The following is a 12,305-nucleotide window of genomic DNA, read 5'->3' as shown; positions in this document are numbered from 1 at the left end:
CATTCCGAAATTCTACCAATAAAATAATTCCTATACTTTTCTGGCTATCATCATATTGGATTTTCTAATACTTTTTTTTCTTCAATGATTATCCTGTGTTTACATTCATGTGATATACCATGCTTTTAGTAATAATACAGTGACGGATAATTGAATATCGACGATGGCATCGGGGTTAGAGAGCTACGTGAATCGTATCCTTTTCTTTTAATGTTGTTCTCTATATATTATTCTATAAAACATATTTTTCTTAAATTATTTAATAGATACAGTTTCTATTATTACTTCGGACGGTAGAAACTTTATTGTAAGTATTTGATATTGTGTTACATTGTTTCACTTTGTAACAACACAGTTTATATTCAAAACTTGACATATAATAGTAATAATAATTTAATGAAAAAATAAATTTTCATTTCTCAAATATTAATAAAGAAATTGTTTATAAAAACTTGTCTAATTTGTAGCTATCTTTGTTAAAAATAAAATGTTATTTCTAATAATATTAAAAATAAGCTTCATCATATTATTTTCTAATTTTAGGGCACATTAAAAGGTTTTGATCAAACAATTAATATTATATTGGATGAATCACATGAGAGAGTATATAGCACAACGCAAGGTGTAGAACAAGTTGTTTTGGGTTTACATATCATCAGAGGAGATAATGTGTTAGTATAATTATTATTATACAAATGATAACAAGTTTTATGCAACATTGAAAATGTATACATTATAATATCTGTTTTATATAAAAACTGTTAGATCAAGAATAATATAAAAATTTGTTCTTAGCTTTTTTCTTAATACTTTTGATACGACTTTTTTATGTATTATACAATATTATTTTAAGATGGCTTGCAGGCCTATTTGAGTATATTCTATTTTATTACTCATTGATTTTCAAAACATTGTCAAGACTACTTTGTTTGACTTTATATTGCATTATCTTAAACATTACATAAAATAAATAACTACATTTTAACAACCATTTTTTGTAGAGCAATTGTAGGAGAACTAGATGATGAAATGGATGCACGTCTAGATTTATCAGCTATTAGAGCTGATCCATTAAGCCCTATAACACATTGAAAGTATATATTATATGAAATGTTTGAACTATAAGGGCAAGTATGTTTGTATTTATACAGAAGATAATTCTTGGATGATTACATAAATGCCCATGTTTTTATAATCATATTTAATATACTTGTATTTAAAAAATTTTGCAGAGCAAATACACAATTATGTACATTACTAAAATAAAGCAAAAAAGTAACATCCTATATGAATTAACTGTACAAATATCTTATGATATAATAAACTACGTTTTTTCATAAATGTAATTTTGTTTTATGGTATTTTAACACGATAAAAGGAAATTGCAATATCAATTTGAATATATTAAGTAATTTAACATAGTTTAAATGATGTGTATACGTATTTTCCATTCTATTGCATATGCCTTCATATTATGATGTTTATTTTGTAAATTAAATTTAAGATCTAAAATTTTTAGAATAATATCATTTTGTAAATTATTAGTAGTGAATCTGCACCAATGATTTAAATATAAATATATGATTTTTATTGCAGGTATGCAAATTTGTTATAGTCTAATCAGGTAGATTAATATATACAAACTAATTATATGATCTGATAGAATTTTATAAATTCTAAGAAAATTTTGAATTCCAAGAAATTATCCAATTAACAACAAAATATAAATACCTTCTGGATTACCACACTTATAAAAAATTATTCTATATATAACAGATTTGTAAAATTGATACACTATTTTTTTACAAAATATAACATTTTTGCATTAGGGTTTATATATATTGTAATTTTATTTGTATTAAAAAATCTGAAAAAGTAAGCTGGACTTGGTGCCAATTATAATACATCGTATTAAATATAAATATGTTTTATAGAATCAATGTATTATTTACTACATATTCTTTGCTTATGGATATACAAAATGTGTTCAACAGAAGTCAGCAGAAATGATGCTGTTTGTGTTGTAGAAAAATTCAAGTAAATTAAGAATGATATCTATATATATATATGTTCCATTTTTTAATTTATTAAAATTTATTATGCTCGTGAGAGTTAATTTAAAGAGAACTATTTACTTTTCATAACATAATTTAATATTTGCCAGTTGAACATTAGATTTATAATTGCACCAAACTTTTTTTTTATATATTGTAATTAAGATAATGTAATACAATAAATAAAAACAGGAACTAAGATATTATTTTGTTTTTTAATCTATTAGCAAAATCTATACAAAAATTAGTCCTATAAAAGTGAGAAAATCACATATAGAACAATGCTTAAATAAATCAAATATTAAAATTGTAAATGGTGCATTTATAACTGAATTTTGTATAGTCAAAAAGCAAAGATGGCATGTTGAATTTCTTAAATGAAACATTTAGTATGTATATATGCGCGCAAGTGTGTATATGTACTATATATTGGAAGACATAACAAAAATATAAATCAATTAGAGTACAATCTAATATTTTCCTATTCTGCGTACCTTAATTACTAAATGTCTTTTTGAAGTAATCATAAATACATGATATATACAGATCTTCCTTAAAATTTAATTATCTGTATTATCAAAAACAATATTTTCCAACTTTATTTGTTCTATATTGTGTTTACTCTATATGCATTTAGCCTTAAGAGCAGAACACAAAACAGTGCAATTATCGGCACTACATATACACACTGTATGTTCGATTTTATATATTAAAGTATGTAAGGACAATTCCTACTGTCAAACATTTGTACAGTTGACAATAAAATAATTGAAGCGAACCATATAGCTCATTGCATTATATAACAATGCGTGCTATGCTAGTATAATCATACATATGAGAATTATCATCAGGTACTTAAGTTATGTACCTACACAAATGGATGAATTATTGCATTAATTATTGGTCACAATGTTGGTCCTGTTACGATTTCGTCTCCTAACACGACCACCGCGTCTACTCTGATTTGCACCGTTCCAATCAGGTCCACTATCCATGACAAAATTTGGAGGATTTGGCCCATTTGGATTGAAACCCATTAAGCTAGGATCTGCAGGACCAGTATTTGGACCAAAATTGTTGAAATTACCTCCAGAATATGGGGGAGGCCCATCATATGCAGGAGCAACATCAGGTCCAAAACCTACACCAGGAGCAGGACCTAAAAGTCCAGCTCCATTATTGCGTTGTGCATTATAACGTGGATCATAGTTCATTTGATTTTGTGACATGACTGGTCCATTCATATTCATTGTTGGTGTCATGTTTGGCATACTAGTCATACCCATTGGAGGCATATTTTGTGGACCCATAGGAGAATTCATCATGGGACCCATGGGTCCCATATTTCCAAGCATTGGATTTGGTGACATAGTCATCATATTTTGTGATCCTGGCATATTTTGTGTAACAGGCATACCAGGGGGACCAAGAGCCATATTAGGCATTTCCATTGGTTGTTGTGGAGCACCTTGTATCATGGAAGCACTAACATTCTGTGAGGATTGATTAGAAACTTCGAGCGCTTTTCTTCGTGGATCGGATCGAATTTGTGGAGGTGATTTTGGCGTGTCTGGCTTCATTGGTGGTGGAGACATAGGAGAATCAGCTATTTCAGCTTTACTAACACGAAAAATTTTTCTAAGACGAGGATCATATTTCACTTGTGGATCATTTTTTGTAAGCTTTAAACCTGTATAATCAGGTCTTGGTATATCAACGACATATACCTTGTAAGTCATTGGAGGATGGGAATTGTAACTTGCGTCTATTTCAGTGCATGGGATATGTGAAGGAGCTGGTTTGAATGGCAAACTTAACATTTGTCGCAAATCAACGTCCGATTTAGTGGATGTATCTGTAAATCCTGCACCAACTACTCTAAGATCTGTATCTCCAAATCCAGTTTGGAAACGTTGCCTAAAATCCATGTCTTTCCTTCGAAGATCTTGATCTGCCCTAGTTCTAAGATCTGTATCCATGTTAGTATCTACTGATGTAATACCAGAACTGTAGATACTCGTTTCTAACCTAAGATGTTTCGTTTCTTTTTTAGGATCTATCCTATTTGGACTGCTTGGTTTCTGTTCATCTCGGCGTTGTCGAGGATCTCTGGACATTCGAGGATCTCTAGATACAGGAGCTACTGTTGAACTTGTACCAGGCGACGACCTAGGACTTGATGCTTCATTTTCAATTTTAGAAATTTGACTTGAAACACCAAATGTAGAATTATTAGCTACTTTAGTAACAGGGTTGTATTCAGTTGCAGAATTATTTGTATCTTGTGTAGATTTCATTTTTGAAATTGAAGATTCTTGAGTATTTATAGTGCTATTTTGCTGAGTTTGTAGAGTTTTACCATTTGTTGAACTTTGTGCTTTAAGAGATGATAATAATTTAGATACTTCTGCACTAATATCGATTTTACTTAAGTCTCCAAGTTTATCTACAATAGCTGCTGGTTGAGGTATACTTGGTGCAGAAGATACAGATTGAAATTGTTCTTTTATTATAATATTTTGGCCCTTTTCAGATGGTTCAGATTCGTCTTTTGAAGCATCTTTCGAAGAAAGTACTATAGTTAAATTATCACCATCGTCGTCATCATCATCGTCCGAATACCAATCTTCTAAAATCTGATCTGTACTACGTGCATTGTTCTCATCTTCCACATTTTTAAAGCTATCCTGTGCAGCACGTTGTTGCTGCTGGATACGTAAAAATAATTCTTGAGCTTTTTTTGGTAAATGGGATGGAACTTCTTGTTCTTCCGTAGAAGGTGAAGCTACATTCGAAATATTGCCTTGTTCGTTTGATATCGAGGATTCTATAACAAATAAATCAATATAATTAAAAGATCTATATATACATGTTCTTATTTATAAGAACATTATTAATTTTTAAATTAATATAATTCATTTGCAACGTTTAAATAATAAATGTCAGCAAAAATTTTATAATATTATCACACCTTTTCGTGGTTCTACTACTTTCTCTTTATCATCATCTTCAATTGGCATTTCAATAACAAGCTCAGTTTCATCATCTTGATCACTTTCTTCATCGAGCTTGGATTTACTAAGATTTGCAACTTCATCAGCTATACTAACCACAGGTGGTGGTTTTTTTGAACCTTTTAGTAACTCCCTCAAATCTATATCCTTTGAATTTTCATTAGTTGACGTATTTTTTCTTTTCGCCTGTAAATTTATAATAATTAACTTATGAATATGAGTGAAATGTTTCTAAACAATTATATAGTATGTATTGTTATAGCGTAAATCAAACTTATATCTAATATTTTATGTCTTACTTGTGCTAAAATTTCATCTTCTTCTACATCTTTTGTAAAATCTTCTTTATCTTTGAATTTATTTACAGTTGTTTTATTAGAATCTGCATTAGTTTCAGTGTAAAAATCCATGCTTGGAACACATGACTGCAATACTTGACTTTGTTGCAATTGCTGCTGAGTCGCTAAACCTAAAGCTGCATTAGGCAATTGAATACCAAGTTCATTAGCTGATTGTAATAACATAATTTGTTCATATGGTACTCTATCTTCGTCAGATCCCCAACGTGTCTTTTTCCCAGAAGGTTTTCTTTCCCTAACAGTGCTTTTCTGTTGATTGGATGTTTCCTCTACAATAATAATTAAAATATTAACATTTGATCCTGATTCTCCATTAGACGCGCGCGTGTGTATGTGTATGTGTGTGTGTGTGTGTGTTCACCTTTGTCATCCTTGTTTTCATTTTTATCTAAAGTATTTGTTGGTGCAGGCACATTCAAATCAAATAAACTAGGAATTTTCTGATTCGTTGTATCTTGTCCTTGGGCGAGTGCTGTAGCTGTATTATTTATCATTAACATTGCTCTTTCTCTACTCAAACGTGGAAAATCCCCAAGAATTTCTTTTGGTGCAGTTTCAAGATGTTTCAAAAGAATGCCTTTTACCTATAACAATATCGAAATATGTATATATTATTTTTATATTAAATTTTCATAGAAAATACTATTTATTTTTTTACTGCATCAATAATAATAATTACCTGCTCATTTAAAGGTTGATGCGAAAATTTACAGTTATCACCTTGATTACACTTCAAACCAGTATGGAAGAACTTGCATGGAAAGTCATGGTGCATATAAAGACATTTGTCCCTTTTAGCACAACAGTCCATAAGATAAAACTTACATAGTTCCATCTTTCTGGGAGGTAAAGCATTATGTGAGAAAGGACAATCATCTCCTCTGTGACATTTTCCTTGCATGTAATACAAACATATGGATTCAGGATCTTGTCCATGTTCGTTGGTTTGAATTCTTCGCCCGTTCCTTTCATTCCTCAATTGTCCACGGCCTTTATTTTTTCCACCGCGTTCATTTTTTCCACCTCTACGACCTATAATGTTAATATTAATAATATATCATATCATTTATATTTTTTATGTCTCCACATAAATAAAAAATATTTTAATAAAAATGAATACCTCCTCCTCTTCCATTACCACCACGCTTATTTTCATTTTCTCTGTGCCGATTTATGTTGGACCTTTCTTCATAATCAGAATTACTATCAAAATTCTCATGATCATTAGTATGTCTGGGAGAACTATTATCTTGAGAATCTTTTCTAATAGGAGAAGCACCTCGAACAAAAACCATTTCATCGTCATCTTCATTGCCATTCTCATCATCACTTAATTTTCGTTTCTATAAATATTGTAAGAAAATTATCAATAATATATTCATTAAAAACTAAATCTAAAAAAAAATTAGATGTGAACAAAATAGTATAGAATGTAACCTTTTGATCTTTTGAACGATCTTCATCTCGCTCATCACGCACTCTTTTCCTACTCTTATTCCTATTAGTTTTGTTCTTTGATTTTGAATCAGTATTTCTACCCCCATCCTCCTCAAGAGCTGCTCTAATAGCTTTCTCTACATCACCTGCCCAATCCTCTGTTGGACTTTTATATTTTAAGTATCTGTCATGTTTAGCAGTTGTTCCTTGAATAGGCTGCTTTTTGTTCTTATTAAACTTAGAATCAAAATTTTTATTCTTTGATACATCTTGTTTTGAAGATGGCTTAGCAGATTCAATTACTTCGGTCTGTGGACGAGTAACTGGCTCATCATCTTCATCAGAAGGAATTTCTCCATCTTCCAAGTCATTATCATTATTACTGCAAAAAAAAGAATACATAATTGATAATTAAGAAAGATTCAGCCAATGAACCGATAGTAATATAATATTCGCAATTTGTCCATATATTTTTAATTTATAAAACTTAATTTATAAAAATAAAATTTATAAAACTTAAATATATATAGAAACTTAATGTTTATAACAACAAATATGTTTTGTAATTAATTCATATATACTTTACTATGTTATTTTATGTGAATTTATATAACAATCACTACTTGCAAAGATATTAAATTATATAATATAGATGTAATAAAGAAACTATACAAATCTCTCATAACATTTTCTATATATCAACAATGCTTTTTAATAAAATCTTGTGAGAAATTATCATTTTAATTGAATTTTAATATGTATAAAATGAATCTCAAATATAAAATGTACTATTTTGTAATCTCATATATATTTTAACTTGTATATTAGAGATTTATATTAACTTGTATATGAGATTTTCCTAAAATCTTACTGTTTATGGATCATTAATAGAATAGTATAATTTTATCTAAATATTTACACAATAAGAAAAAAAAATATATTTTGATATTATACGCATTAACAAAAATACATGTATCTTATTAGGAAGATCATGTATTTTGAAGATATCATAGAAGTTCGAATTTGTTTTTTCCGATTAATCTCTAAATAATTAAAATATCATCAGAATTTGTACTACAAAGTTAAAGGCATAAATGCGTGGAGAAAAATATTCTCCGATGCTATCACCTTATCATAATTATTCATTAGCGACGATTTTACATGCAGAGAGCGTTTCTCTAACCAAAGAAAGCATCCTCGAAAGATCGAGGGAAGCTCATTATTATTGTCAAGGACAAATTGATAGCAGTAAAGAAAATTGAAACTACACGAGTTAGACAGAGAGAGCTTTGAAAAAACTTTCAGTCGAGTCGACTATATACGAACGAGGTTGACGATACTAGCCAAGCTGAAAACATTAAATACGTTTGTCGGAAACGACTAATGGCATGTGACACGTAAAAACGATCAATGACGATCTAAAGGAAATGCTTTCTCTTTTTTTCTCTTTCTGTCTCGTATCTCTCACTCTCTGCACAGACTAAATAACGTTTTATAAATAATGAGCGATCTAGACTTCGTTTGAGAAAATTAATGAGCACAAAAGAGCTCGTAGAAAAGAATTGAGGAAAATCTATCTCTTCGAATAAATCTGCCGTCTCTCCGTCTCTCTCTCGCGAAGCACAAACGACACGACGAAACAAATGAATATACATATTCATGAGTGCGCGTGAGCACACGCTTAATAATAACGTATGTAAGTACGTCGTATAATCCAAAAGCATATAATTAAATCGGGTTGCTACGAAGTCGCGTTATCTACGCTTCGTCGTTTCTATGCTCTTTGTGTTCGTCTCTCTTGAAAACAACGAAACAAAACAAAAAAGAAAATCAAAAGATCCAACATAATGATTAAAAGTTACCTCACCATACTAAGTCTCTTAACATCATCATTTAAACATTCATAATCATCTTCATGATTTTTCATCATGATTCTTGCTTCATATCTCTATAAGCATAATAAGATACATCATTTGTAACATCACATTTTTTACGAAGCATTATTGTCGTCGTTGCAGCATCACTGATAACATTTAAAAAGTCAATGTCATCGGCATCCGTCCAAAAGTTTCTTCGGACGCACGATGTTGTGTGCATCGTTTTCGCACGAATACGCGCGCGTTTATATATATATATATGTACTTTTTTTTTAGAGCAAAGTGCACATACGATATACTTTCGTATATTCATTATATGTCGTCAATGTATATACGTGTGTGTGTGTGTATGTGCGCGCGTGCGCGCACGTATGTATCAAGTATAGATAACGCGTACATACGACGCGCGTGCTCACGTATCATGTACTTGGTGTTCAATTTGTAAATGTGTTACGTAGTATATATACATGGCGTGCAAGTGGTATATATATACATATATATATATATATGTATATATATATATATACATATCATATATATAAAGTCGAAGTCCCAAGATCGAAAAGAAAAAAAAAAAAAGAAAAAAAAAAAAGAAGAAAAACATGAAAACTCTGTCCTCTCCCGCTCTTTCTCTCGTCGAACAACAACATCGAGTACCAAATACAAGTTTAAACTAGTTTCAATCTACGTTTAAAATTCTCGCGAATGGCAGAGAGCAGAGAAAAGGTATTTCGTTATTTTTCGTAACAGGTATTTCCTAGAACGCGAGAGAAAAAAAGTAAAAGCGCTACATGGAGCGCTAATACCGAAAACATTTCGTAAAGGTAGTAAATATATATATGTATATATATATATATATATATATATATATATATATATACATACATGTATATACGCGATGATTTTAATTTTATAACATGAATGCGTCATAGGTACGAGAAAGACAATATCATACCTCATTTTTGTGCTACATAAAAGTCTCTTTTTCCTAACTTTTAGTCGCGATCTCTCTCACTCCTGGATTTAAACAAGAACAGACATTCTCGTGTTGTAACCTTCTGTCTGTCTCCGCTAGAAAAGAAAGCGGACGGTGGAGGAAGAATTCGTGAGGCTTTTCAAAAGAAAGAGATTCGCATGTACCTGCTGCTGAATGAAGGGGATGACTAAAAAAATCCCCCCGATCATTCACGGGAAAGAAGCATCGCACTAAACGCGCCTACGTGACACGTAAGGAAACACGGTTTGGCGAGTAGTATATGTACGTCTCATAGTTGCGGCGAATCCGCGTTCACGATAAAGACGACCTTGACCCCCTCCCGCCCCTTTGTACCCGCCCACCCTTTACAAATGTTAACGCCTTTATATGCGCTTTTACAAATAATTCCAAGAAAGGAATCAGCCTTTTATAGACGCACATTTGACGCCATCATTATTTTAACCATTTTTCTTTCAGAGATCGACGACATCGACGAGATACGTATCTCAAGTAACGTCGCAATATTTAAAAAAAACCGATCGACGAATGGTACCTTTTCCTCTTTTTCTTTTTCTTTATTTACCCCTTCCCTTTCTCTCTGCCTTTTTTTCTTTTATCCTTTTCAGATCTTCCGGAAGAGAAACAAATATTGACCAAAGCGAATTCGTGAGAGGACGGAGCCTCGACGTGTGTATGTATGTATATATGTGTATATCGCGTCGGGAAGGAGAAGATACATGTGTATCGTCTCTCATACGTTACGTATATGCGTCTCGATTGTGTGTAGTAAGAGCACCGATATAGTAATACAGTAGAGTAGTGTAGACTAGTAGTAGAGTAGAATAGTAGTAGTAGTAGTAGTAGTAGTAGTAGTAGTAATAGTACTAATGTAGTGGTAGTAGCAGTATTGGTAATAATGTATAATAGCAATAGCGACAGTCGTGTGAAAATTACGTCTGTTTCGTCATTGAATAAAAAATGTGGAGGCAAACCTTTGGATTAGAGTCTCGGCCACGGAAACACTCTCTAATGCCATTGTTTTGTCCCGATCGATCGTGTTTTGTACCATACGATATACCACTGTGGCCCGAAGTTGATCATTCGATCGATAGACGCGACCACACACGACGGATCTTTGCTCGTGGATTCGCGTGCCTGTATGTGATCATTTGAGACTTTGAAAATAACTTGATAATGGGCAAATAAACTCAAAGGAAGGCCCGATTGTCCGTTTCTATCTCTCTCTATCTCTCTTTCTCCCTCTCTTTCGCTAGTCCTCTCTCTTTCTCTCTCTCTCTTTCTCTCTATCTCCCTCTATATCTGTCGGTATCTATTACATACTCGCGTGAGCGCATCCCCACGGACAAAGATATTAAAAATTTTTGGAAAAAAAAAAGAAAAAAAAAAAAATATTCTTAGCCTCTTTCTCCCAGCCCGAATTTATGTCTGCTCTTAAAACGGGCCTCGTTCACCGAACGCTTCTGTATCTCTCTCCTCTCTCTTTCTCTTTCTCTCACACAGAGAGAAAGCTAAGCTCGATTAATCGTATATATCTCTCTAGAAGCTTTTAGAATCGATATCGCACTTAAATTTGATAAGACATATTCACTGTAATATCTCCCTATCTGTCTCTCTCTTTCTCTCTTTCGTGGTTAATTAAATAGAAGAGAAGAAAATGGCGCGTTATTTGTCATGCCACAGAGCGACGTCATTCTTGCTGACGTGGCATATGGAACGATCATTATCCGTTTTGGACTTTTCCGTTTATGTTGTCTCCGTATGTATTCTCTACTACGCGTGACAAATAATTTCGATTTAAACGAATATCATGGGATGCGACAGTATATAGAAAGACGGTTAATTTCAAACATGAAAACGTATATCGAGAGAGTAGTTATTTCAACGCGTTCAAGGTAATATATGAAAAAACGTTATCTTCGACGAAAAGATGTACGGACAAAGCCACGAGAAGCTTGCACTTCGCATCCCGACGTGATCAAATTTGTCGTCTTCCGTGCTTCTCTCTGTTATGCGGGAGAGGGGGGGGACGGAAAAGGGATCGCATCCATGGAGGATGCTCCCTTCCTAAAAACGACCGCAAGAGGGCAAGCGTCCAATGATTCTACGTATTTCTATATGCCATATATAATATTAAGCCCGACGTATTTTCGTTTATTTTTTTTTTACGCGTCAATCGTTGCGAAGCAAAATGAAATTTTTTCGTTTTTCTTTTTTTATCGATTCACGGATTCGCGCGAGTATCGTTCATGAATCTTCGTCGATGTGGTCGGTGACGACGCGACGATGACGTTTCGCGTTTTTCTTCCGCGCTTTTAAAGAAAATCTTATTAATTTTTCTCTCTTTTTGTCTCTTAGTCTTTCTTTCTCTTCTCTCTTTCTCTCTCTTTGTGTTGGTAAGAGAAGAGATAATGAACGTTTGTGTGAACGAGACTAGTGACCGTAGACAGGCAGACAGGCAGGCGGACAGGCGGGCAGGCAGACAGGCAGACAGGCAGGCGAAGAGTACGATTATCTTTCGGACAGAGCGTTACTACTAATTGTCAGCAAAGATAGTATAAAAATGTAGC

General features: G+C 32.5%; 2 protein-coding genes and 1 long non-coding RNA gene across 13 annotated transcripts; 2 read left to right on the top strand and 1 right to left on the bottom strand.

The window, feature by feature from the left end:
- Positions 1–54: 54 nt before the first annotated feature.
- LOC118446808 (U6 snRNA-associated Sm-like protein LSm8) lies at positions 55–4,238 on the top strand. Of its 5 annotated transcripts, XR_014982001.1 has the most exons (7): positions 55–194; positions 267–307; positions 544–671; positions 1,002–1,127; positions 1,597–3,731; positions 3,829–4,033; positions 4,108–4,238. XR_014982001.1 is itself a non-coding variant. In XM_085656096.1 (5 exons), exons 1-4 carry the CDS (start codon positions 164–166, stop codon positions 1,090–1,092), a joined length of 291 nt encoding a protein of 96 aa, XP_085512222.1. In that variant the 5' UTR covers positions 55–163; the 3' UTR covers positions 1,093–1,127; positions 1,233–1,346. The 5 variants fall into 5 exon arrangements, 4 of the variants coding, with proteins under 4 accessions (XP_085512222.1, XP_035733797.1, XP_035733796.1 ...); XM_085656096.1 differs by lacking the exons at positions 1,597–3,731; positions 3,829–4,033; positions 4,108–4,238 and adding an exon at positions 1,233–1,346; XM_035877904.2 differs by lacking the exons at positions 1,597–3,731; positions 3,829–4,033; positions 4,108–4,238 and adding an exon at positions 1,233–1,346 and having other exon boundaries at positions 1,002–1,131.
- On the bottom strand, positions 544–12,097 carry su(sable) (suppressor of sable). Of its 6 annotated transcripts, none has more exons than XM_035877892.2 (9): positions 10,710–12,097; positions 6,865–7,246; positions 6,548–6,770; positions 6,107–6,459; positions 5,789–6,011; positions 5,368–5,696; positions 5,026–5,254; positions 2,923–4,881; positions 544–1,078 (listed from the first exon to the last, which is right to left on the bottom strand). In XM_035877892.2, the coding sequence occupies exons 1-8, from the start codon at positions 10,784–10,786 to the stop codon at positions 2,948–2,950; spliced, it is 3,750 nt and encodes a 1,249-aa protein (XP_035733785.2). In that variant the 5' UTR covers positions 10,787–12,097; the 3' UTR covers positions 544–1,078; positions 2,923–2,947. The 6 variants fall into 6 exon arrangements, with proteins under 6 accessions (XP_035733785.2, XP_035733784.2, XP_035733789.2 ...); XM_035877891.2 differs by having other exon boundaries at positions 2,927–4,881; XM_035877896.2 differs by lacking the exons at positions 544–1,078; positions 10,710–12,097 and adding exons at positions 9,697–9,812; positions 9,882–10,019 and having other exon boundaries at positions 2,948–4,881.
- LOC118446809 (uncharacterized) lies at positions 9,316–12,229 on the top strand. Of its 2 annotated transcripts, none has more exons than XR_014982002.1 (4): positions 9,316–9,467; positions 9,741–9,968; positions 10,195–10,412; positions 12,094–12,229. It is a non-coding gene; the product is annotated as an uncharacterized LOC118446809 (long non-coding RNA). The 2 variants fall into 2 exon arrangements; XR_014982003.1 differs by having other exon boundaries at positions 9,741–9,999.
- The last annotated feature ends 76 nt before the right edge of the window (positions 12,230–12,305 follow it).

This window comes from Vespa mandarinia, chromosome 3 (genome assembly GCF_050613455.1).
Source record: "Vespa mandarinia isolate Hongniang chromosome 3, ASM5061345v1, whole genome shotgun sequence".
NCBI lineage: Eukaryota > Metazoa > Arthropoda > Insecta > Hymenoptera > Vespidae > Vespa > Vespa mandarinia.
Note: the sequence above shows the minus strand (reverse complement) of the source record. Positions and strands in the feature narration are given on the sequence as shown.

Coding starts and splice junctions, on each gene's coding strand:
- LOC118446808 (XM_085656096.1), top strand. CDS start 164: ATGGCATCGGGGTTAGAGAGCTACGTGAATC. Junction 195..266: donor GTTAGAGAGCTACGTGAATC/GTATCCTTTTCT, acceptor ATTATTTAATAG/ATACAGTTTCTATTATTACT. Junction 672..1,001: donor ATCATCAGAGGAGATAATGT/GTTAGTATAATT, acceptor CATTTTTTGTAG/AGCAATTGTAGGAGAACTAG.